The sequence below is a fragment of the Aythya marila genome (genome assembly GCF_965140915.1).
Source record: "Aythya marila genome assembly, chromosome: 1".
NCBI classification, from domain to species: domain Eukaryota; kingdom Metazoa; phylum Chordata; class Aves; order Anseriformes; family Anatidae; genus Aythya; species Aythya marila.
The window spans coordinates 171,237,405-171,263,772 of record NC_139042.1 but is presented as its reverse complement, the minus strand read 5'-3'; the positions used below and the strand labels follow the sequence as shown (position 1 = coordinate 171,263,772).

Here is a 26,368-nt window from a genome sequence, read left to right as displayed (position 1 = left end):
GGCTGGGAGGGGGGTGGTGGTGGGGGGGGGGGGGGGGTGCTTTGCTGAAGGCTGGCAGCTGAGGCTGAGGGAGTTGTGGGGCTGGCGTAGAAATGGGAAAATGTCACAGAATCGGTAAAGCTCCTCGCTTTCTGCCGAGCCCGCTGGGGGTGGGGGCTCGGGGCGCTCTGCTCATATTTGGCGTTGGCCGCCGGTGCCCAGGAATTTCCCGTCAGGCCTGCCTGGGCGCCGGGCCCGTCCCCGCCATCCCGGGAAGGGGGGGGGACGACACCGGGGGGGAACCGGGGCCGTCGCTCCCTCGGGCCCGGCCTCTCCTCTCCTCTCCTCTCCTCGCCTCCCCTCATGCGCGCTGCGCCGCCGCCGCTGCTCCCCGCGCTCCTCCTGGCGCTGGCGGCCGCCGCAGGAGCCGCAGGTAGGAAGGAGCCGGCCCCTGCGGCGAGGGGAGGGCGAGCCGGGGGGGAGAGGAGAGGAGAAAGAGGAGAGGAAAAGGGGGGAGCCGGGGCCGCACCTGCGGGGGTGGGGGGGGGACGGGACCTCGGCACGGCCCCGGCACCGCCTCGCGGGGCCTCCGAGGCCGCCCCGAGCAGGCCGGGTCCCCGCTGGGTCCCTACCCCCTCCAGTGCCGGGGTGAGGGGGTGGCGGGCGGCGGGTCCCTTCCCCGCCGTGCCCGGCTCGGGGAGTTGGGTTTCGGCGGCCTGAAGGGGAGCTGGGGCGTCGTGTGCGCCTCCAGAGCCCGCTCAGCGGTTTCTGGATGCATTATTTCCACCCCAAAGGGCTCGCTGCGCGCGTCCGAGCTGCGGCTGGGGTCCCGCCGGCCCCTTTTCGGGTTAATCCAGCGGGTTTTGGGGCTCCTTTCTGCCCCCAGGGCTGTCGCCAGGCTGAGTTGAGCGCCGTGTGGCTGTGACAGACCTGCGGCAAACGCCGGCTCCTCTGGGGTCCCCGTAAGGGCTGCCCCAAGGCACCCTGACCCCAAAGGGCTGCCGAAAACACAGCCTAGCGAGGGGTGTTCATGGGCAGTGCCAGGTGTTTGCTGCTCCCCAGCGATAAATACCGGCTATTCATAAGAGATTTGAGCTTATATATATCTAGGGGAGCGCAGAGCTTTGTGTACGCGTCAGGCTTGGAGCTCTTTCCCTCCCAAGCTTCCCGCTGTGGCCACCAGCTCGGTCCCAAAGCCGCGACGTGCAGCGGGCAGACAGCTCGCCCGCCTGGCACGGCCTGCTTGGGGCGAGCAGACCCTACAAGGAAAACCCGGCTCTGCTCCCACCAGGGCACAGCGCCGGGTATTTCCAGCCCAGGGGCTGATGCTTCGCCTCTCGTCCTGCCCGTGCCCTCGCCGAGCTGCCACGAGCGCTCGCGGTTCTGCTTGCTGACGATTCCCAACTGCATGCCTCCGCCGTTCGTCACGGCCCCTGGGCTGCCAAATTTGGTTGGTAACGGTGCCCTTTAAAGCCTGGGTCTGGAAGCAGTTTCCATGTGGCTCGTCATCCTCGTCAGACGTTTGCTCATAGTTGCGAAAAGAATCGCCCGCGTTGCTGTAGGCACGGCTTAATTCAGAGCAGCATCCCTTAGCCACCTTTTTAAATATACGTAGGGAATTAAGTAAAGCGAATAGTTTAACCAGCGTTGCTAGATAATCCTATAATTCCTGTAAGGAGATTTTACTTTTTGGACGAAGTTCTGCAGTGATTTCTCAAAACCACCGGGGCTGGTGGAGCTCAGCCATCTATAGCTCAGTCCCAGACTGCGGTTGGTTGGTCATTTTCCTGTCTGACGTTCCTTGAATCTTTACAATACACATTACAGAAGACCTATTAGGAGAAAAAAAGAATTCTATTTTTCCCCCCGAAAAAACACAATCTTTAAAAATAGTGCCGTTGTAATGTTTCTATATTTGGTACCAAAGCCATATAAAGCAGTTGATCCTTGACGAAAATAAAATCTTTTGACTCAATGACCTTGTTTATTTTTCCAAGGGGTGCTGTTTATACCCTCCCTCAGGGATTTGGTTAATATGGATTTTGCTCTTGCAAGTACCATAAGATTTCCTCACAGCTGTGTGATAAGGGAAACTTGCGCACGAGGAAGATACTTGGTACGTTGCCCTGATATTTAGGAAGGTATGAAGAGGATTTTGTTTGCCTGCTTGCATTTAGTCAGCTTTAAAGATGATACTTTTTTCTGTATCATTTAAAGCCCAGCCTATTTATTTAAAGCCCAACCTGAGACATGCTAGAAAGTTAAAATTCCCTTTAAATAAATGGTTAAAGGTTTCTTTGTTATGTTGTTGGGTGTATTTGAAAGGATGGGGGAATAGGAGGGAGAGAAGAGATCTTGCTGTTAAGGATTTAATCTTCTCAGCCAGAAGGTCAAGAAGTCTGCCTGTCTGCATCTGGCTGGCACCGCTACAAGGCAGCGATGCAGTAAAGCCATCCAATTTTCAGATAGCTCCGGTGAGTTGCATAATTCAAGTGCGTCCTCATTACAGATCAACACTCAGGCAACGTGCAACATTTGTGTCAGTCCTACATAGGGAATATGACCTTTTTTTTTTTTTCTTTTTCCCTTTGTATTCTTTTTCTAGTTTCATTAACAGCTCTAGTTTGGGCAGCCCCCAAGGCACAAACTTCCTTGCACCGTGCAGGGTTTAGCTGATGGCAACTTGGGGTAAACTGTCTGCCTTATTGTAGCTCGGTCTAGCCCTGAATTGGTTGTGGGTTCCTTCAGCTAAGAGACCCCCAGGAAAATGGAACCTCACATTCCTGGTGCATTGAGAGCGGTGTGTATAGAATGAATGTAGGATAAAGCAGGGTAGGGATTTCAGCTGCCCCCGAGTCACTCTGGAGCTGGTATGCTTGTTTTGGAACAGACTCCAGGACTACGGGGAAATCGGTGGTTTCTTGCTCTGGAGTACTCGTGTCCATACATGGACTTATTTAGAGGCAACTTTCCGCGTGTAAGCAGAGATCTTGAAAACCTAAGGACAAAACCAGAAAAACTTACAGCCTTTGGGGCTTTCATTTTTGTCTCATAGAGCATGAAGCGGCTACTGGTTAACCTCCCTCGCTCCTGTCGCTTCTGTGAGGCTGTGTTGTTATCTTTCCAGATACTTCATTCACCTCGGAAGGATGTTGGCTTCTCTGTAAGCTATTACAGCAGCACAAAACTAAGCATTTAAGTCCTCCTCTGTGGAAATGTGTGGGTATATAACTAACTGGCAGTGTTTTAGAAGTAATTTCCAATTTGGCACTTAAGAAAGGGACGGGAGCGTGCGTTATATCATCAGCTTCTACCAGAAGATGAAGAATGGCGTTTGGGCTTTAAAGGGGATTTTTGTGTCCTTTACCTGTGAGGATGGCGATCCTTCTGTTTTGTGTGAAAGCAGGCCATGGGAGCTCTTTGGGAGCTCCATTCATCAGGAGGCGATTGGAAATTATAATTTATCTCCTTAGCTCCAGCCTTCTGGTTCTCATTTAACAGCCTCGGTTTCAATAGCATTATCTGAAAGCCACACAATCCAGCAACTGTTCCGGGGAATAAAGAGGCTTTTCTCAGTAAGGACTTTAAGACCTGAGGAGTTGAAACAATACCAGCCCAAAACAGGCAAGAGCAGCGCTTAAACTTATAAGGTGCTAACACAGTTTTGCTGTCTTCACGCACTTAAATTTGAGCTCGGCATTGTTTTGTAACATGATTAATAGCACAAGTGCTTCTTTATTTACAGGGAGCGGTGGAAATGATCTTTCCAGTAAGTTTTGTGTTTAAACATCATTCAGCATTTGAGTGTTGCACGGACAAAACGTGAAGACAGGACTGCTGCCGAGCTCCCCCGCTCACGCTTTCCTTTCAGTAGCACCCAAATGCTGGGATTAAGGATTTCTTTGAAATGTAGGTAGCAATTTAGCAAAACATACATAGTGTGCATAGTTTGGTGGGAAAGGATACCAGGTCCAAGAACTCCAAGCGTGGCGTTTGGGTGTATTTCCCCCAGGAGCTTTTTAACTCCCTGTTCTTCCAGAGAGGGACAACGCCTTTGCGTTGCACCTGATGGAAAACAACTCCCTGCTGCCAGGAAATAACAATAGTGCTGGTGGAAAGTTACTGCCAAATGCCATCGGTTTCACTCCCACTGCACAATGAGAATGGAAAAAAGAAATCAACCCAAGGCATCTTAGTGGCTTCCTGAGGAAGCGATCTGTGCCAGTCCATGCCAAGAGAAAACAGTCCCGAAAATGTGCAGCCTGGCTAAGAGATTGCCCTGGTCTCATTGAACTTTATTCCCCAGCACCTGGTTCTGGGGCTCAAAAAGCATGCAGGGAAGGTGCCAGAGCTTTTAGCCACTGGTATTTTCAAGTATCTGCGTGGCCGGTTGCCCGGGGTCAGGTTCACAAGGGCGTTGCTCTCAGTGGTCTGGCCTTTGGACCCCTGTGACAGGTCCAGGAGCGCTGGGCCAGCCTAAAGCACGTGCTGGTTTGGTGTGAGGTTGCTGTGCCTGCTCCAGTCTGGCCGTGCACTGACCCAGTTGTTGTGATCCTGAAGCCCAGGCCCGCAGAGCAGGTCAGAGAGGCTCAGCATCGGGCCACCAGCAGCAGCTGCAGTGCGGGTCTGTGGGAGAGGAGGAGGTAAAATGTACTTTGGGTGGTACCCTCAGTTTCTCCTGTTTTTTTCCAGCATTAAAATCAGTTTCGTTAACTCCGTATCGACAGAGGGAAGTGCTGATAGCACACCTTGCTCTGTGTGCTCTTCCTCATTTCTGGTCTTATACAGAGCTTGGCACCCTGCGCCCAAAAACACACGGCAGCTCTGCTGCCTGCCTCTGAACTTCAGAGAGGTGCTGAGCCGTGCCGAGCTATTTTAGCAGGGGTCAAGCCACGCCAGGTCAGATGACTGCCAATGCTTTGCAAGACCCTCAGACTCTGCCCTTGAGGTCCTTTAAAATATGAAATGCAGTAGCTGCTGAAGGCTGGGGAGAGGTTTTATTGCTTTGCTACTTATGAATTATAGAGTAATGGCTTTTTATTTAAAATATGCCAGGCAAGTAATAACGCTGGCAGGGATACACACACTGTAACAGCTTCTTGGTGCAACACTATTTAAGATAAGATGCAGGTTTTCAGAGTGTTGTTGCATCTCCACAGTCACTCCTGCAGATAAACAAAGTTCTTCAAAAATTTTTGCAGATGTCAGACTTTCTGAAGTTTTCTTTTTTTTTTTTTTTTTTCCCCTCTTTTGGACTCTCCCACGTTACTTCTGTCTTATGCCCCAAACCAGCCCCATATTCCAGCTGGTACCTCGCTGCTGAGGAGAGCAGATTTCCTCCCAGCCCCTGCTATTGTCTATGATGCTTCTCTTTGTAATAGTCTCCAGGCTGTCACTTGCCTTTTTTTGCAGTACTATCACACTGTTAGCTCAGTCTGTAGGCACTGTAACCCTGTCATCCTTTTCTGCAGTACTGCTGCTGGTCTTGCACTCTTCATTTTGTTTTTGTTTTCCATTTTTTGGATTTTTTGAGTGTTTCTGTTTGTTTTTTTTTTTTTTTTTTTGATAAAGTCCAAATATGGTTCTTTGTACATGGCTGCATGGAATTCCATCCTACTATTTTTGACCATTTCTCTAATTTATTGGGATCGTCTTGAGTTCTGCCCAGCTCTTCGGAGCGCTTCCTGCTGCTGTCAGTTGATGTCTCTGCAGACCCACTTCCCTGCAGAGAAGTGCTGGGCCCTTGTCGACTCCCTGGGGTGTTCTTCCAGCCTGGCAGTCAGCTGTGCTCCCGACTGGCAGGACCTTGATCCAGAGGGGAGATGCTTTTCTAGCTTGCTTCTGAAAATACCACTGAGGGCTCTGTCAAAAAGTCTGTCATGCTTGAGCTCTGGTGCATTTGCTGCATTCCTCCTGCCTGTAGAACAGAAGGAAATGTTACTGGTTTCACGGGGTTAGCTTTTGCAAGTCTGTCTTGGCTGCTTTATTACCTTTCAGGTGCCCATTATGGATTTTTTCTGTAATTTGTTTTAAAAGCTTTCTGGATGTTGAGGGTATGCTTATAGACATGCAGCTCACTGCTCACTGTTTCTCCCTTTTTAAAATTTGACATTGTCAGCTTACCTGTGAGCTTTGGAAAGGCAAAAGCCTTTCAGACATCCTCAGAGATGCTTTACCTTTCATGAAGGATTGTCTCAGGTAGTTTCCCAAACACTTTAGGGTAAGTTTTGTAACCCTAAAAGGAAGTGCAACCTCAGACAAAGGTTGCAGACACAAAATAGCCTCATAATCCAGGAGTACAGTGATTCGACATTAGTGTGCCTAATTTCAGATCCACAGTCTCATATTTATCTTGCTAAAGCACCTGAAATGGATTTCTGAGTGAGAATGAAAGTTGGATAAGTTTCGATAAAGGTCTCCAAAGCTGTGACAAAGTAGGAGAAGAAACACAAGCCCAGGGGTATAATGGACAGTCATCAACACTCCTTATGTTGACAGAAAAATAATGATGGGAGAAAAATGTTCACCTCAAGTTTTACAGGGGATTGGTGTAATGGGCCCTTCCTGAGCAGGAGATCAGGAATGGGAGTTCTGCAGAGTATTTCGGGTGGTCTTTGAGGAGAAATGGGATGTTACTCCTCAGTGTTTTGTGAAGGGTTGCTTCCAGCATTGTTAATGTCCTCTGAAATTTTGACTGTGGGAAAAGCAAGATTTAATCAGGCTGAGTCTTTAGGCTTTGGTCAGGACACGAAATCGGTACGAGTTCAATCTGGAGCTGAGCGAGTTTTCTAATCTGTTGCATTGCAATGGCAGAGTTACTTGGGGTTTGGAGTAATGACTACTACCCTTGATTTTTGTGATCCAAACTTCTGCCCACCCTGTCTGGCTCAGCCCAAATAAGGGCTTGTTTGTGCCGTGGGCTGAGATGTCCTGAGGCTGCCTCAGCAGAAGTCAGCCTTGGACCAGGGAACATGGGTGCAGTATTGGAAACTTATACAGGGGTCGTAGGAGAAACATCCCCAAAACAAGTACTACAAAGCCCTGAGCACTGAGTCCTTCAGTTTTCAGGAGTCTGTGGGATGGGAATTACCATCTCAATCTGTTCATCTTTCATCTTCTCTGTTCATATGATTTATTGGCTGGGGCTGGGACTTGCTCCTGCTGTGGTTACTTCCTAAGTGAACAAGTGATGCAGGATGTTTGCAGGAAGCTCGGGGGCTCTAGAGCGGGATCAGGCCATGAAGACTCTAGCAGAAGACTAATACTGGCTGTGCCTAATTTGGTAGCAATTGGTACTGCGTGGTATCCAGTTGTGATTCTGGTATATCCCCTGTTTCATCAAATATTTGGGTTTGTGGGCCAGAAACAGAAGGTCGGTGTTTGTGTGCTGGTGTCCACCAGCTGACAAACCTTTCTGAAGGTGGATGGTGTCCATCAGTGATGTAGGGGCAGCCGTGCTCCACAGGCAGCCGTGCACAGAGCAGGATCTGTGCAACTGAGCCAGGGCAGTCCCTAATCAGTCATAGCAGCTGCTTTACCTGATTGCCTCTGTTCCTTAAAAAAGTCCCTCAAATACAGTGGCATGGAAGGCCATCTAGATATTTCAGACCTATTTCCAACCTGATCATGTGTTGTGCCTGTTGCTTTCTTTGTGTTTGGTTACAAATACTGAAATTTGCAGGCGGACTTACCTGATCATAGAGTCACAGAATGGTTTGGGTTGGAAGGGACCTCAAAGCCCACCCAGCTCCAACCCCCTGCCATGGCAGGGACACCTCCCACCAGCCCAGGTTGCCCAAAGCCCCATGCAGCCTGGCCTTGAGCACCTCCAGGGATGGGGCACCCACAGCTGCTCTGGGCATGGCATAGCTTATAGTTTATTTTCTTATCATCTGCCTATGAAACTACATAATAAATCCAAGCATCTAGAGAAGTTATACCCGTGAGCACCTAATTAAACACACATAAATACAAGAGGATGAGAAACTTTCTGCATATTTATCCAAGTGCTATGGAAATAGCATACCTAACGAGCACATCAGGCTAGTAACCAAGAATTGTTGTGTTGTGTTTTTTAAAGCCTCGAAGCGAACACCCAGCTGGTAAGGGCTTCCTAACGTGTCTGTGGGAGTGGTGTGAGACATCAGGACTGAGAGGAGAAATGAGGACTCGCGGGGCATTAATTGTGGTGTTTCCTCCTCTGGAGCGGGACCCCAAGCAGGGTGGCAGCACGCTGCATTTTGGGGCAAGGCTTTGTGAAGCTTGGTGCTTTGTAAGAACAGCTCAGGCAAAGAAACCTCCTGCGTTTAACTTGGGGTGCTGAGCCGTGTGGGAGCTCCAGAGCTGTGAAACTGTGGCTGAGAGGAGCAGGGAGCGAGCCTGGCAGCTGCAGCTGAAATCATGGCTTTACAGCTTGTCTCGATACATTCAGCTAGAATTAACATTTCTTTTGCTCATGAATTGAAAACCAGCGTCAGGATGCCCAGTGGTGCAGAATTTTGTGCAGCACATCCAGGGTAAATATATTTAGCTAATTAAAAAAAAATAAAATGTTACGCTTGTGCCTTTTTTTAAACTGCACTGGAATGAGAACTGGAATTCAGCTCACAGTTTCCAAGAAAAATTTTGCATTAAAGGAAGTTTGTCCTTGGACATTTTTTCTTGTATGAAGAAAACGAAGCCCTGAATACATGCATTTATCCCTGTAATTCCCTAAATACATGTAGATATACGTAGAATCCTGGTTATTAAATAGTAGCAGAAAATTTAGTGTAATTTTTTTGTTGATCAACATGCTTAAAGATAGCCTAAGGAAGTGAAGATTTGTTTTAAGAAAATGGTGTTACAGAGATTTAAATCAAGTATTTGTTGAGTTCAGCTTGAGCAGATATTTAAAAGCAAGCAGGCTTCATACCTGGATCAAGTTCATTGCTCTTAGGGCAGAAATAGTCTTTGCTCTCTCCCTTTTCAGTCACTGGCATTCAGTATTAACTCAGTTGGATTGTAGTACTGTGTATTCAGGGAACATTTAAAATATAAAATAAATTCTCCTCTTTCCTTATTTGTTGTAGGGTCTTCTTGGTGAGTTAGCAATCTTTAAAAACATCAGTACATCTCTGACGAGGGGAGACTTTTTGGGGTATGGATTAGATGTGGTTTTAATTTTATTTTTCTTTTTAACTACATAAAGGTTCTTTGTTTTGGGGATGGTTAATGTAACTATTACCGTTTGTGTGCAATTCTTTTATATTCTTCGTGCAGGATTAGAATTTCTTCATGCCATGTTTTTAAAACTATTTTTGGATAAAAGGCTGAGGTTTTCTCGTATGTTCCTAAGGATGTTCTAAATACGAGCATGACACAATTTCTGTGATCAAAGGTACGTTTTTGCAGAGTGCTTTTATTCCTCTGACGTGTGTGCGCCGGGGCTGTAATTTGCGGGACAGCTCATGGTGCTGTGCGGTTTTATGGCAGGGAGATGGCTCCTCTCTGTGGGGAGGAGTGGTACTGGGTTTAGGCACGGCCATGGAGAAAATGTCCATGTAAGGGAGGCTGCTGGGAGAGGCAGCTTGCATGGCCTTAGCTCAAAATGCTCTGCTGCTGCCTGCGAGGCTAAAAACCAAACAACCAGCCTCAGCTGGCCTGGAGTGCCCTTATGCCAGCTAGCCAAGGGATCAGGAGGAAATTTTACAAAGCTCTGCTTCTAAGCTTTTTTTTTTTCCCAATTTTTCAAATTTAATTTTATTTATTTTTACAAAATATGAGGTGATACTCGTGTCTGCTTCACGTTTTGTTTTAAAAATCATATTTTCTGATGTGGTAAATCATAAAAATACGGAGAGATAACATCTTCCAGCTGACCTGTGCTGAGGAACTGAATGCTGAGTGCAATGGCACAGGCTGATGTGTGTAGGTAGGACGTGGCTCCATGTGTCTGTTACACCAGGAAAGTTTATTTTTGTAGCAGGGTTCCTGGCGCTTATGGGCATATTATATGCAGATCCGTGTAGATAGATATTAGCACCATCCGCTTTTTCGCCTGAAAGCATTTGAAATACCTAAAAATTCCTCTGGCCATATACTTAGTGAGTATTTGTTGGTAATTTCCTGTACATGTTGTAACCCCGTGGCATTCGATCCTGCACCGAGTGGCAGGGAGCACTGGTTCTGTGGGGTCTCTTATCCTGGATAAAGTTTTTTTTTCTCTGAGAGCTCTTTAAAGCAGAAGCCAAAACATGGCTGAAATGCTAACTGCTTGTAGCTCTGATGTGCCTAGGGGCCTTGTTTTCTTCCGAAAATGAGTGCCATTTCTCAATTTAAGCTCACCTGTGATGCTGGCAGGGACAGGAGCGCGTTTGCCGAGGTGTCACGGGGCTTTTTCACTTGTCTCAGCTGAGGAACGAGTAAGATGATGCTCCAGAGTGCCTTTTGGAAAGAGCGCTCTCTGCTGATGTTTCAGGTAGGAGGTCCTGTTGAAGTCGTATCAGTTCTCACTGGAGCTTTCTCTTTGCCTCGTTTCATGAGCCGTTATTCCCCAGCGGCGTGGCTCCTATCACATATCCATTGTGCGCCCTTACCTGGGCAGGCCAGCGCTGTAAGCTGAGGAGGGAGTCCTGAGCTCAGGTTCACTGCATAACACAGCTTAAAAGGACTCAATTCCAAGTGATTTCTTGCTTTAACCTTGAAAATTTATCCCTTTTTTTTCTTTTTGAAGTTGTTTCGGGAAAGCACAGCAGAAATTCCCTTTGAAGGGCTTCTGTTCACTGCAAAAAAAAAAGGAGAGTGGTAAATAATGCACGGGATTTTTCCTGAATTAAAAATAGAAGAGAAAGCTTAAGAGTTCTGCTGTGCTGGCAAGCTTGACAAAGCAAATATTGGTGGAGAGGGAGAGCACGCCTCCCCAAATCTAGCTGTGAGTATAAATAGCTTCCATGTCTTCAGTGCTGGCCTACCTTTGGGTTAAAGCTCCTGTGCGGCAGTAACCCACAAGTCTAGGGGGTTTAAAACTGTTGTGTGTTTTTTTTTTTCCTTCAGTACTGAAAACAAATTCTTCATTGGTGAGCAAAGCAAAAAGCTTTCAGGCTTGCCAGTAGGAATTGTTAAATTAAAAGGTTGTTTCCAGAACACTTGTATCTCATCACGCCAGCACCAGAAGCAATTAATCCTTTACCGCCGCACCGGAGAGGACTGATGGACTGGAAGAGATTAGATAATTTTCAAGATGTTGAAAGGATCCTGCGTCTCGCAGCAGACCCATTTACGAGTGGTTTATGAGTGCCGTGCTTATAAACTCGCTCCGTACAAGGAATGAGCTGCGTGCTGGCAGGCTCCCAGGGCAGGGGAACCGACAGCGCAGCAGCCGCGTGCTATTTTGGTGCGTCGGATCTGGGAGGAGCAGGAAGAGATGGGGGAAAATCCCAGCTGACCTATATTTACGCTCCTGTGGGAAGTGTTGCCAGCCCTAACCGTCGGGTAAGAGTCTGGCAATGGGATGTGGGAGCGCTTGCGAGGCTCGGAGGCTCCCAGTTTAACAGAACAGCTCCTCGGTTGTCCCAGGCTCTGGGGCGCGTGGCTCGGCTGCTCCCTCTCTTCCTCTCCTTGGGGTGACACCGTTTGTTCCTGTCTCCTTGCAACCTCACTTTTCTCTTCCCATTTGTTCTATTTCCCACAAGGCTTGCAATGTCTTGTCTCCCTCCTTTCATTTCACACCCCTCCTTCAAGACCAAAACCAGCCCCTCGAGCAAGGACCCTCTTAGCTTTTGTGTTACTTACAGGAGAATTAATTAACCTTCCTGCCCTGTGCACTCCAAGTATTGAACTGCTGTGATTCATTATCACACTGCTCTTAATATCCTTATTAGAGTCCCATGCCTTACTTTTGGTAATCCTTTCTTTCTCTCCTGATGCTTTCTCGCTGTGATAAATTAGCTAATGGCCACTTAGTCCTCTTCCCCCCGTGGCTCCTGGCCCTGGCCCACGCTCTCAGTTCAGGGGGACCAGTACCACTGTGATGCTGTGTGCAAGTGGCACTTATTAAAACAAGGAGAATTCAGTGTCACAGCTCTTTTCTTCAGTGGGAGCAGTTATAGAACAGGGAGATGTGCTTTTCCCCTCTCATTTTTTTCCCCATAAGGGTACAGATGTTGAAAAAAGCCTTTGCTTTGATTGTTCTTTCTTGTCTCCTACCTTCTCGACTCGGTCCCTGGGCACACCTCCCAGGGCTTTTGTTTCACGAGCCTGTTTGCTGCCAGTCTGGTTTTCGTGAGCTGGAGATGGGAGCAGCGTGAGAGCCAGCTGAGCCAACAGCGAGGGATATTCCTGTGAGGGACTGTGAGCTTCCCGTCTTTGGCAGCCCGTACCAGGCAGAATGTTAGTTCAATCCAAGCATTAAATGAAAATTAAATATAGCTCTTTGTTCTCTGCCCAGAGGTAGGGTTTTTCTCTTACACATCACTTCTCTGTTCCCGGATACCCGTTCTAATATGAACGTAAACTCACAGGCACACAAAGTGCTGCCTCCTTACTTAGCACATTTTCTTCTCAGCTGTTGAAGTCGGTGAAATCATCCTGAGTTGTGAGCAGCGGTTTCAGAATCTGGCTCGTTTTCCAAGGTTTTAATGGATTACTGGGTTGAAAAGATGACTGTAGCCTGCAGGAGGATCAAAAAGTGACTGCAGGAAATCTCATCTCTGTTAGGTGGCGCTGTTAAAATAATGAATATTGGCAATATTGCTGCTGAAACATCCCAGCTAGGATATAAAAATTACCAGATCAGGCCATTTTTCCCCATTTTAGGTCAGAAAGAGAGGGTGTTGGGAGCCCTGGGGCAGCAGGACCCCCTGTGCCCCATCCCGCCTGTCCCTCTGCTTGCTCTGCAGCACGGGGAGTAATGTCAAGTTTAAGGTTTGACATTTCCTGGTTTTCCACTCAGATATTATGGGTTATGGCAGTAATGACCTCTTTTATCAGGGCACAACGTAAACTTCCTAAAAGTAGACTGGATTGACGTTCGGTTTGCACATTCCAGAGCGAACAGCTATGGAGAACGTGCTTTAATTGCGAGCGTTAAAAGTGACGTGGGAATTCAGGCTGAGCACTTCTGACTGCTGTGGCTTTAATTGAGGAGCTGGTATTTTATGAGGGGAGGTGGAAATAAAGCTATATACAGACAAGTGTGCAAGTTAAATGCCACAGTTCCTTCGCATACTTGTAAGGCTAACACAATTAGTTTCTTCTAAAAATATTTTATGCCTCTTTAGTAAGCCTTTGAGAAGGTTATATTTATAATTCTCTTTATGATGTTTTGCTGCATGTTGTTAGCTGCTAATTATTAAAGTATGTTGCTCTAATCAGAGAGCTTTTGCAACATGTGTTAATGGCAAATCAGGAACTTATGGAGACGCCCTCAGTTTGCATTATCAGTTGATATAAAAGCATGTGAAAATGCAGAGCCCAAGAACCCTCTTTAAAGATGAATTTCTTTTGTCAATTGACTTTACAATTTTGGACAGGACAAGAAAGGATCTTCACCCAGGCAGGAAGGCATATGTATGTGGGGAAAGTACCTTTGGCATGGAGAAAGGTTAGCATAATCCCTCCAAAGTTGAAGGATTTGGAACTGCATGGCTGGTGAAAGACCAGAGACCCTCTGGGATCAGCGGGGGGAATGCGAATGTTTCCCTTCTTCCTCCAGTAAATGACTGTCTGTCCTCATCGCCCTCCTCAGACGCTTTGCTGTGTACCATCCTCCTGCGTGGCTGGCAGTTCTGTATTGGACATTGGATCAGACCCCATTAAATATCTCTCTGTAAGCTGCTAAACATTGTTTTTGCCCTTGCCCATGGCACATACCGTGACAACCTGAGACATTTAGCCCAAATGGTAAAGACCCTAAAAACTCTCAGATGCAATCGAGGGAGCGGGAGAGACCAAGGGCCTTTGGCATTTGCAGTGACTGTGTTAAGGAAAAGTAGCTAGGGACTAAACAGTTGTTTAGACTCAGAAGTCCATGAAACACCAAAAATTTTGCTCATATGGTGCTTTCTCAGCAGCATTTCTTGTTCCTGCAGTGCCCGGTGGTTGTGCTGTTCTGTCTGGCAGCAGATTTAAGTAAGCAAAAGCCAAATTGGAAAACAGAAAATAAATCCAAATGCTAAGACTGGAATAAACGCATATATTAAATATTTCACTAAGCTTTATCAGTGAAACATTTGGTTATAGTTTGTTTGGTTTTGACTTAAATCAACAACAAAACAAACTGAAACTTTTGCAAAGCAACTGTTTGAACTTTCTGCTCGACTGGAGAAACTTAACAAAACAAATACTAATTAAAATTAACTTGTTACTGTAACACTTGACCATAGAAACTTCCCAGGCCTTTACTGTCTTCTGACTTGTAGTTGTTAGGATTTCTCCAGGATGGCAGTATTTTTGCTCCTTTGCTTTGTCCAGTGACACTGAAATTCCTGACATAGGAGCCTGGCTCTCTGGCGAGCATGTAGGGATCTGTAATTGTTTCCTGTCCTCAAAATGGGGCCAGAGACTGAGGGTTGGGGGGGAGGGAAATGGGGAAAAAAAAAAAGTAGAAGTCTCACACTATTGAGGTCTCATTATTGGTGCAAGAAAAAAAGATTGTTCCCTTAAGAATTGGTGTCCAGTTGCTTTACTGTTATTATTTAATTTACTGCGAAAGGGCTGAAACTTCACGTTTTTCTTGTGAGAGCTGGGATTCTCTTGTAATTTTAGGAATCTGGACCGGGGTTTTCAGGAGAAACACTAAACTAAACTAAATGCAGAAAACCTTAAAACAATAGTGTTATCAGCTCCTGAGAACCCTTGATGTTTCTCTTACAGCTCTTAAAAGCAACACGTGATAATATCAGAATTTTATCTCTCAAGTTGGCCTTCCCCCAGAGAAATTTCTCTAGCTGCAGACAGAGGTTGAGAAAACACAACCTGAGTACATACAAAATGTTTCATTTCCGAAGGACAAATTTGAAAGACCCCCCCTACGTTATTTTTTATCAAATCTTGTTTATTTTGGGGCCTAACTTGTGATTTCCCAACATTTGTGGTTGCCGATCTAGGTCTTGAAAGCGGGCAGCACTTCACCATCTGTCAACTGTGGGGTGTCAGCATCCTACAAGGAAGGCTTTCCCGCAGTTATGATGTTTATAATTCTAACAGAAAGCTCCCAAATCCCCCCTAATGACATAGCGGGGACAGCGGTGGAAGAGCCAGTGGTGTCCTGGCTGCTCGGGGCTTGTGTTCAGGGCTGGGACAGACCTGGCAGGGGTCTTAACACCCAGGCTTGTCAGTTTGGCACTGGGCTCTTCTTGGAGCATTTGTCCCACTGGGAAAGCCTCACGTTACGGTGCCATCATACAGGGCTGTGGCAAGTGCTTTGAACTGTGGTGTGGGGCCTTTGCTTGGCCCCACCGAGGTCCAGGTGGGCGCAGGACAGAAGTTTAAGCCACCAGCACGGATATGTACAGGATGGTGTTTCCTTCTTATGTTTGTCATGCTCTGGCTGTTCCTGTCTAAGAGATCTGTGGTGCAAACCCAGTTCCTAAAGCTGTTGAAGTACACAGCCAAGCTTGTGTTGACTGCAGGAAAAGCAGGGCTTCCTTACCTAGCAGAGCTACGTCACTGTTGTTCTCCATCAAAGCCATCTAACCTTCAAACCAAATGCATCAATCGTAATGATTTTGACTTTGTTCTTCCCTTTGCTGATTCTTTACAAGCAGTTTTTAATCTTGGCCTGTAAGCACACTGCAGCAGGGATTTTGTTTGTGTATACGCAGTACCTAACGCCGGGAGGTCCCAGTCCTACTTGAAACTACTGGGCACTGCTGTAATGTACAGAGTAAATAAAAATAGCGATCAAAACGTCAGCAATAAAAGAATAAAATATGTTAACTGCAATAAAATACTTTCATGAATGCTTAGTTATATTTTATTGGGCTTTCAGGACTTATATATCCTCCAAGTCTTTACGAATACTTGAGACTAAATAACAACATTTTGGTGAACACTGAAATATTTGACATTTTCAAGAGGTCAAGATCTATTTTATAATCCTTGGCAAATTCAAATCATTTCCTTTAAACTGTTTACACTCGAGGGAGTTATGATCCTGTTTACTTCTCACAAATCGGGAGGGGTGGAGCGGGTTTGGTCTGGAGAGGTAGATCCAGCGGGACGAAGCAGCAGGTTTGGCAGGCCCGATGGAGCATGAAGCACAGAGCAGGGATGATGCCTTCGTGTCTGCCCCGTGCTTCATCAGATGCCTGTGCCCAGTGGCATGAGGAGATGTTTCATAGGCACGTGTAGGGCTTCCTATAGGCAGCTCTGTGAGAGCCCAGCCATCCGGGGGAAGGTCTGGCTGTCCTTTGGTATCCTGGCCTCCAAAATAGCAGAGAATGCTCCTGACTGGAAACAACATCCACAAAAAAGTTTCTGCGCTGCCAGCTGTGGCAAAGCCAAGCTGTCACAAAGCTGTCTGGTGAGCTCTGCAGAAAACAAAGCTCCTGTTGAAGCTGCTGGCAGCCTGCAAGCTGGGCACGAGCGCAGGGCCATGACATGAGGCAGACGTCAGCGTCGCAGACCAGACCATGACTCTGGTCGTGCCCGTGGTGTGCTGCCTGTCCCCACACACAGGCAGAGCAGGGTTTGCTAAACCTTGGGGCTGTCCCCTGCTACCCAGCTTGGCTTCCAGAGCAAGGGGTGTTTTGAGACAAGGCCAGGTGGCTGAAGTGCCACCAAGTCTGCGGGCCGGTGGCTTGGGCTTTGGTGTAGCCACATGGAGACAAGGAGCCCCACGAGGCCGTGTTAGCAGCCTGGGGATAGCTGGATGGTGGCAGCCCTCTGGGGCTGGCCTTGACCACCCCCCACCTTGCTATATATTAAAGGAGGCTGTAGCGAGGTGGGGGTTGGTCTGTTCTCCCACGTGCCTGGTGACAGGACGAGGAGGAATGGGCTAAAGTTGTGCCAGGGGAGGTTTAGGTTGGATGTTAGGAAGAACTTCTTTACCGAAAGGGTTGTTAGACATTGGAACGGGCTGCCCAGGGAAGTGGTGGAGTCACCATCCCTGGAAGTTTTTAAAAGACGTTTAGATGTAGAGCTTAGTGATATGGCTTAGTGGAGGACTGTTTAGTGTTAGGTCAGAGGTTGGACTCAGTGATCTTGGAGGTCTCTTCCAACCTAGATAATTCTGTGATTCTGTGCTTCTGTGGCCGGCCTCACGGCCGCCATGCCGGCCCCGTCCTTCACGAGGCCTTCTCGCGGCGCCGACCGCTAGATGGGGCCGGGCTATCTCAGTAGGAGCGGGAACGGCACGAGCCATAAATCACCCCCGCCGGCGGGCTGGAGGCCCCCGCTGCTGGGGCACCCCAGCTTTTTAAGGGCAAAAATACGCCTTTGTTCCCCGGCTGACCCGCGCGGTGACATCAGCGCCGCGCTTCCCCCGGCCTCGCCGGCTCTGACACAAGCCAGATGGCCGCGGCCGGCCGGCCCCGCGCTCGCCGGGGCAGGGTGGGAAGAAGGGGTTTTATGATCAGCTGCGGGAGCGCGGCGAGGCTGCAGCCTGGCCCGGTAATTACGCCTTCACTGCGCCCTTTATTCCTGGCGGTGAAGGTCGCTGGGAGGGAAAAAAAAAAATAATAATAATAAAAAAATCACGTTTTTATTTGTAGTGTTCGTTACGGACAGACCTTTGATCTTTTATTAGTCGGTAGTCTGCTCTGGAGGAATTTTCCCCCCCTCCTTTTTTTTTTTTTTTTTTTTTTTTTTAAACCGGTCCTGCAGTCACTCGTGAAAATGACATGTTTATTTATGTTTAATGGCCCTCTCAGGCTGTTCATTGTGCAGTACTTACCTTCCCCCTCCTTTTTGTCTCCATTTAGTAACACAAAAATGTTTTGGTTTTGCAGCGAATTTAGTTTGGAGAAGTCAGAGTTCAGGCATGTTAATACAAGCAGTTTTCCATCAGATATACTCCAGAGTGATGTGGTAATATATAAGACCGTGTATTACGCGTTTGTTCGTTAGGGGGTCGGAAGAAGCTGCGATCGGCTTCTTAATCTTATCCAGGAAATGCCCAAGACAAAACCATTCCTCAGTTCATTTCTGGGTGCTCGCGTCCCGCGGCTCCTTCGCTGTGATATTCAGAAACAGAGAGAGGCAGCTCGGAGGAGGCTGGTGGTGGTGCCACATTGCTCATTAGCCCCCTAGGGCCTAATCCTGCTTCCAGCCGTGTCACCGAGAGCCTCGGGATCACCTTTGGTGGGGGCTGTCTCTCGGCCCCGATGTCCCGTAACCCTCTGAAGCCAGCGCTGCAAGGCAGCTGCGTTTCCTCTTTCCCATCGTGGGGTAAATGGAACAATTAGTATTCGTGCATTAAATCCTTCTCAAATAAAATCTTGCGACTGCCATCTCTCCGTTTTCTATATTTAAACTGGCCGGAAGGTTGTTTAAATATATCTCATGGACAGTTTACAATGCGAATTATTTCCTGCCTTTAAAACAAGAAGTCGGGGGTTTAAGATAACTGGGAAGTTTATTACAGTGTGATGTCACGTTCCTCAGACAAGTCATCAAAAGAACAATTTTTAGCAAGGACTGGTTCCTAGCACTCACCATTCACAAATGTGGAGCTTGATCATATTTTCAAAAACAAATAGAAAAGCCTGCCCCTTTGCTCTGTCCTGCATTACTGGATGTTGAAGCAGGACTCCTGCCACCTACCTCAGGCCCTGAGTGGCATCCCTCAGTGCCTCCTCACTTCTGACCATACAGGTTGCTCTGTGGTAGGTATCTTAGGCATCTGTTGTGAATGCCCCCCACAAAAATGTCCCCTCCCTCACTTGGTGGCCCAGCAATATGCTCCACAGAATACCATGTAATACACATCCAAACTTTAAAGGGGGGATCAGAAGAAACCTGCTAAGAAAGGTTCATTTAGAATGGTACTCCTTTGTGATGCTCTTGGATAAAACTGTAAGCATTGTTTGTTTTATTTTTTTTCTGTGGATGTATCTTAACATTTTTGACGTTTTAATTTGTTCTCATCTTTTTTTTTTCTTTTTTTTTTTTTTTTTTCTTTTTTTTTTCTTCCCTACTCAGCTCTTGCCCCTGTTCTTTGCCTCTGGTTTTGTTGGTGAGGATATCACAGTGATGTCTGCATTCAACCTGCTGCATTTGGTGACAAAGAGCCAGCCAGTGGCCCTGCGAGCCTGTGGGCTTCCCTCAGGTTGAATGGGTGCTGCTTGTTGTGTCATGCGTAATGAAGGCCCTTTTAGGAACCGGTGTCTCTGCTGCAGGAAACAGTGTGCTATGGGTTGCTCTGCTGTCTTTAAATCTGCCTTGGAATCAGAAGTTTGTTTACTTGTTTGTTTGTTTTTGGTAAAAGTCATTGGCTTGGATGAGGGCTTCCATATCCTAGATAATAGAACGCTTGGCAATGCTGTCTGTCTTCCTTGTCCAATTAATTACCTCTTTTTTTTTTTTTTTAATTTATTTTTTTAATTATTTTCCTCATTCTTGGCAAAAACAGTGGAATTAACTAAAGATCAATTCTGTTCAATGCCATTTTTATATATCTAAAAAGAATACTTAACAGAATTTAGAATATGGATTACTGTTAAATCAGGTGACTTAAGAAGTTTTCCAAAATCTTTGAAAGTGTGCTATAGTTGCACTTGATGTGTCCCTTTTTAAATTATTAGTATGAATTAAATATGTATGCACTGAAAATTATGTACAAGTGAACAGAATTTAAAATGTAATTCTTTCTTTCCTCTGACAGCATATTCTTTAGTTACATGACACTTCTCCAAATAAATAACTAACTAAATGGTAACATGCAACCTAATGCCCAGATGCAGCTGCACTTCTGTAATGTCCAAGGTCTGCTGTTAGGTCTGTGAAAGCTGCCTTAAGACCCCATCTCTGTGAACTACCGATACGATTAATACCTTAAACCTAAGTATTTTGTGTTTCCCTTGGACAAAAACAGTATCTGTAATATCTGCCTAGTAATGTCAGTATATGTGGGCATGTGAGAGAAAATAAAAGCTACGGTGAATGAATTTTGAATGTTACTAGGAATTTTCTTGACAACCGAATAAAAAAAGATACAATTCTGTCTGATCAGTATTTGAAACATCAAATAAGAACCAGCTTGGGTGCGTGTACTGCACTCACAACAGTTTCATAAGGGTGCAAAATGTTCTAAGCACTTTTTTCCAGAGCTCTACTTAACAAGCATATGGAGGTGATGTTCTAAAGATTTTTTCAGTGATAAGACATCAGTTTTCAAGCTGATGGATTTTCTAAAGCTGATTACACTTTATTTGAACTAAATCTGAGTCCAATTTTTGCAGCATTTGTGTTCTGTTTTCCCCCACATGTGCACAAAACTCCTATTAACCTAGATAGGAGCTGCAAACACATATTGAGGAAGAGAGAGAATAGCCCACATTGTGTCAGCCTGACCTTTGTTTCCTGTTCTATTTGCTGCTGAGCCAGATTTAAAATCCTAAAAATATAGGATAAGCAAATTTCCTTAGCCCTTGTTATGCACCGTTTGATGTGTGCTCACATTGCTGGTGTCTACCTTAAAAAGGGGGCAGCCGGGCTGCTGGCCATTTTGTCCCTGCTCCGGAAAGGGGATCTCAAAGTTGGTGAGCTAGGAACGCAGCCTGTAGGAGGTTTTTCTATTGTGTACCTGTTTTACTTTGTCAAATCATTTTTCTGGCATAATCCAGTAGTCACATTTTGGAATAAAAAGCTAGTAGCGCTGCTGCTTATTCCTGTCCATTTGATCCATAACTGTGCAAACATTAATAGATTGAGTTCCACTGGCTAACTACTTTTTTATATATATATATATATATATATAAATATATATATATATATATAAATATATATATATATATATATATGTATATATGTATTTTCCAAACCAAAATTCATCTGCTAACAGTGGAATAATATACAATCACATATCTCACATATTTTAAGAGTAATCTAAATTCCCCAGCTGCTTTTAAATGAGTGTAGGCTTGCTTTGCCTTTGGTTTGTTTTTTGTGTGTGGTGTACTGAGGGGGTTGCAAGTAAATGGTATAGCATGTATCAGATTAAACATGGGAATGAGATCGAGAGACAACATCTGTTTAAATGCCACAATCCACTGTGACTTCAACTTTTGAATATACAGAAAACGCCCCAAGTTCTCATGACTTTTTTTCTACCATTACATTCTATTAGTGCTTTTTCCCACCACCCATTTCTGTGTGAACTGCGGCTCTGCAACCATATAATTTCAGGCCGTGTATCCTCTCAGTCTGAAATGGTGCAGTTTTGTCTGCTTCTGCCTGTATGGAAAATCTGATACGAAAGGAGACTTGCTCATCCTCTGGAACCCCTGTCCTTTTAGTATAAAGGAGCAAGGTGCTGGCAGGGGCTTCATCCTCAAGCTTAAATATCAAGCCAAAGGCTCTGGCCGAGACAAACACTGCCTAGCTGTGAATTGGGCTTCATAGTGCACTTTCAAATTGCATGCAGTTAAATATTTGCAGGACAAGGACTTCAATGAGAAGCTGTCCTTTCAGTTTCTGTGCTTGTAATGGTACCTCTGACCATCCTGCAGGGAGCAAAATGGTGCCACGTGATGTTTGTATTTAACAAACAGTCATATTGGTAGATCAGAAGCGAGTTAAATGAATGAAATTGTGTTAAGAAGTATCTTAGAATAGGGTGACCTTTCTCTTCCTTGAGACACTTTTGCAAGCACGTGTGAGTTATGCTGGGCTACTCATAAACCGAATTAATAACTGGGACAGAGAAGTGTTTATACTTGCTCTTTCTCCATTTGTATATTAGCACCTGCGGTGTGGACGCATTCTTCCAAATTGTATTTTAAAAATATTTCTTTTCCGAAGTTAGGACTAAACGTTTCAATATGTGCACAGCCAGCGCATGCTTTGCCCTAAGCGCAGCGCTTTTTTCATAGCAGGCATTGCAAAGCCTGGCCGTAGCCCTGCAGGCCCAGCAGATGGCACCAAGCATATGTGGTTTTGCACACCCTGAACTATATGAAAAGCTTCCCATTTAGGAGTCATTCATACCTAAAGTACGCCCTGAGACCTCTTGAACATTTAGGAGTATTTTAGGAAAAGAATGAGCATGGGGAAAAATCATGTAAAGCTGTGCTTGTACACAAACTCTGTTCACGTTGCTTTGAGATCTCATTTCCAGCAGTGATTGCAGCTCTGTTATTCTTTGTGTGACTTAGAAGTGTCACTTCTTGAGCATGCTGTATTAGAGCTGAATGCTTATAATGTCTTTGGAAATGTAGGATGCATTCAGCACCTGCCAGGATTTAGTTCACAGAAATTAAAAGAAATTGACCCTCACCTTTTTTTTTTCTTTTTTTTTTTTTCTTTTTTCTTTTTGAAAACACAAAAACAAATACAAAATTTTTAATGCAAAAAATACTTCAGCTGCTTCAGTGCATAGCATCAAGTAACTGATACAAATAATGATTATGCAGATTCCATGTACATATGTTTTCTGTAGCAGACCACCAAGATATAAAGAGATACCTTATTTTGCTTTGCTGTGTCTTTTAATTATTATTGGTTCTCATTTCTTAAAAAAATCTCCTTTATTTCTTTAACACTTTGAATGTTGTGCTGCTTAAATCACGTTTTTGCATGAGATAATTTCGCTTTGCTTCTCCTGTAGATCAAAGAGATTTATGGTATTTGTAAAATTAAGCAAAAGTAATGATGAAAACATTACATGAGTAGACTTGCTATTTTTTTCCAGGACCTGTATGAAACAATAAAGTCCTAGATAATATTAAATTGTTGTGAAGTGTTTAATTGCTAGTAGGAAAACATGCTTTTCTAGGATTAGATTAAGATACAACACATCTGTATGAAGATGGTGCTGGGCATATGGTGTAAGTCTTTGTTAAATAAATATCTATGGTATAGTTTCTCATAATTTGTTTTATTAAACCGTTGTTAATTCCAAGTTTCAGTATAATGTCTTTCCATAAAATTGAAATGAAGAGCTTGTGAACAGAAAATTCCTGACTCTCAGAACTGGACTTTTAGTAGTAATCTTGTTAACATAAAGGATTACTTTTAGGAGCAGATCTTGCAAACAGCTACGTACATGACTTATTCCTATGCGTTTGTCCCTCTGAACTCTCAAACTGCTCATGTCAGTGAAATTATCTGTGCACGTAGTGTTTGCCAGATCTGGCCTCAGCAAAGAAAAGCCAAGAAAAGATCTTAGTCTAGTATGTTCAAAGAGCGTTAGCTGCTTTTAAATTTTATGCGTTTCAAGTTATATCTGAAAACGTTTCATATTGTGTGTTTGTATGTTCGGAGATGTAATTTCCATAATGAATGTTTTAACTTTCCTATAGCTTTCCGTAATTTGTATCACCAGAGACGTACTATTACAGATGGCTCTTCACATGATCTGAAAGAAAATAAAAGTGAGACTGATATGTTGTATAACAATACCCTCTAGTATGGCTATGGTTAAATGCCTGTCAATGTTTTTGTTATAAATCCCTATTTTCTGGGGTTTATAACTTGAATGTAGAAATTTGCTCTGGGCTTACGTGTGTCATGCAAGGTCTCGGATGGGTGTTCCTGTTCCTCAGAACTGGTTGGGGGGCAAAAATCAAAACTCATTTCAATGAAGCTAATTATATAATAATGATTTTAAGAATAGCAAATATCGATTTGAAATTTCTTTTAAACTTAAAATACAGTCTTGCAAATTACCTGGTTCACTCCCTCCCAGGGATTATGAGAATTATCAGTTTGGTAAATGCTTGAGCATGCACTATGTGAGCACAATAGCAAATAGCATGTAAAGCTGTTCATCTGCCATTAATACATAATCGTGTTCGTATGCCTCTTTTGCTTCATAGTGATAATGATGACCATAGAACGCTGCTTTATCGTAACAGAGCATAAAGTTATTGTTTTTGAATGGCTTGAGAATGGTTTAAAAAATTACCTTTGTGTAGCTGTTTGAATGGAACTATATTCAATGGTGGTATTGCTTAAATATATATGTTTATATGTATGTTTTATTTACAAATGTTTATTTTGTATAATAATGTTCAGTCTAAAATATCTTCTTCAGTACAGTTTAAAACAAAATTTATTTGTGGATATCTCATTGGGAGTGATACTCTTATGATGCCTGATGCTTGCAAAAATTGGGATGATACAGAAGACCAGAAATCCGTTGCTAATGTACTTTTTTTTTTTTTTTTTTTTTTTTTAACACCAGGTTGTGTACCCTTTTTTGGCTCCTTTTTAACTCCTCATTCATGCTGACTTTTGCTCTCCTCCTCATTCTCTCCCTTACCCAGAGGCTCTGCTCTGCCTGTGCCTTGCCTGGGCAGGGGCTTCGCAGGGGGTCTGTGGTGCTGAGTACCACGGGATGAGGAGAAGTTTCATGTGCTCCCAGCTCTGTGCACAGAGCCAGTTCCTTGACGTATTCCCTGAAGGATCTCTTAAGGTCATTTGCTTTCCCTCCCCGCTCCCATAAAGGACCCACCACAAGCCCTTTTTGCCTTTCTTGCAAGAATGTTTTAATTCTGGGAGCTCATAAATTTCCTCTGTTCCACTGCTGTGCCCTGTGCAACTCGGGCTCTCTGCTTTTTCTGCTGAAATGTAATGTAAAAGATGGATGTGAAAGGTGACGTTCCAGCACTAACTGGGTTTCTGTGTTTTAAAGGCTCCAGTGAAAAGCTGCTCTTTTAGTTATGAGTGTCTAACAGGAGGTCTGAGACGCCCTTTCAGGGCTGCCTTCACTCTTTTCCCTTGGATTAAAAGCAACTCCCAGCTTTGTCCTTCCTCCGAGGAGTGCATAACGAACAGAAGAATGTGATGTAAAGGAGAGATGACAGCACACAAAGAGGAAGGAGATCTTATCTGGTGAAAAGCTGGAGGAGGGCAAGCAAGAAAAGGTGCAATTTCAGGAGATGCTTATGGTGTTAACCCTCAAGTTGGCCAGACCAAGCCTGGAAGCGATGGAGGAGGTGATCCAGTGGGTCACCCAGGGGATGTGCCTGCAGGGAACTGGATGGCACGTGGAGAGGGCATCGAGGGTACGGAGCAGGAGTCAGGCAGCGAGGCACAGAAGCTGCCAGAAGTCAGCTGTTAGGTGCACACGGGTGGCTACAGCTCAGGGGGTGAACGGGGACCTGAGGCCAGGACACGGCAGTGCCCGCTGCTCTCTGTGCCCGTTGCTGTCCCTTGGCTGCCTCTTTGCTAACAGGGCCCTTCCAGGAGCACGTCCAGAGTCAGCCGACTCCTTCACGGGGTGAGGTCGGGGCTGCTGTTTGGAATTGGAGGAGGGCAGGGACCTCCCCCACCCCGCTCCTTTCCTCCACCCCCAGCCCAAGCACAGGCGGCGGCACCTCGGGTCTTGAAACGCAGTGCTCATTTCACAGGCCACACATCACTATTGTAGAGGAAGCAGCAGGAGGATTTAGCAACAGCCCGAACGCTACAATAAGCTACACACCACTGCGGTAACCGCTGGCAAATGCTGACTTTTTAATTGTTTCCGCTGCAGGGTTAAACCTTTATTAAAGCCGTGTGAATAAACTTATTTTGATGGCTCACTGAAATATTTTAAATGCAAAAGGTAGCATAGAGCACTCTTATTAAATTCAGCTTAATTCTGCCGTTAATAAAATGCCTTTCCATATGTCGTGCCCCCTCTTATTGATTCTGACAGAAATCTACTGACCAGATACAGAGTGCTCAGTGTCTCTGCCTTTCTTGTTTTTAATTTAAACAAATGTAGTGCCTGTGAAAGGTGCTAGGATCGTATCAGCAAAACAAAAGTCTCTTTATCTATAGGGGAGAGAGGAAGAGAAATCCATCATTATAAACGCTCCCGCCCCCGCTGCTGTACCCATAGATCTTGATCTTGTCTTGCCCGGTTTGCATCCGAGAGCAAGGCAAAGAGCTCTGCTGCCCTGTGCCCTGTCTTTGGCCATCACAGCAAACAGGCAGCTTCTAATGCCACGAGGATTTTCTCCACGATATTGAAGGTGCTTCTATTCTCCAGCCACTGCTGAGCAGCCGCTGCATGCTGCCATCACTGCTACTGCTGCCATCCTGACCGAGCTGGGGGCTTGGAAAGCCCCAGGGCAGCTCTGCCCCCCTGCACCAGCACGAGCTGACGCTGGAGTGCTCGGTGCCTGCAGCCTGAGAGGTTGTGGGGCCAGGACTGGCAATGTCGTGGATTGCATTAATGCAAGATAAGGAGGTAGAGTCGAGGTTGTTTTCTTACGTGGTAGATCTCCTATGGTGACTCGGAATACTTACATCTGTACAA

At 45.5% G+C, this 26,368-nt stretch overlaps 1 protein-coding gene across 2 annotated transcripts in view; it reads left to right on the top strand.

The window, feature by feature from the left end:
- Nucleotides 1-281: 281 nt before the first annotated feature.
- Nucleotides 282-26,368, top strand: part of MSRB3 (methionine sulfoxide reductase B3) — an 83,486-nt gene continuing 57,399 nt past the window's right edge. Inside the window, exons 1-2 of one of the 2 annotated variants that reach the window (XM_082757491.1) lie at nucleotides 288-412; nucleotides 19,102-19,228. In XM_082757491.1, the coding sequence (XP_082613617.1) occupies nucleotides 19,153-19,228 (76 nt within the window). In that variant the 5' untranslated portion in view covers nucleotides 288-412; nucleotides 19,102-19,152. Of the gene's footprint in view, nucleotides 413-19,101; nucleotides 19,229-26,368 lie in introns of both variants that reach the window. The other variant, XM_082757492.1, reaches the window with a different exon arrangement.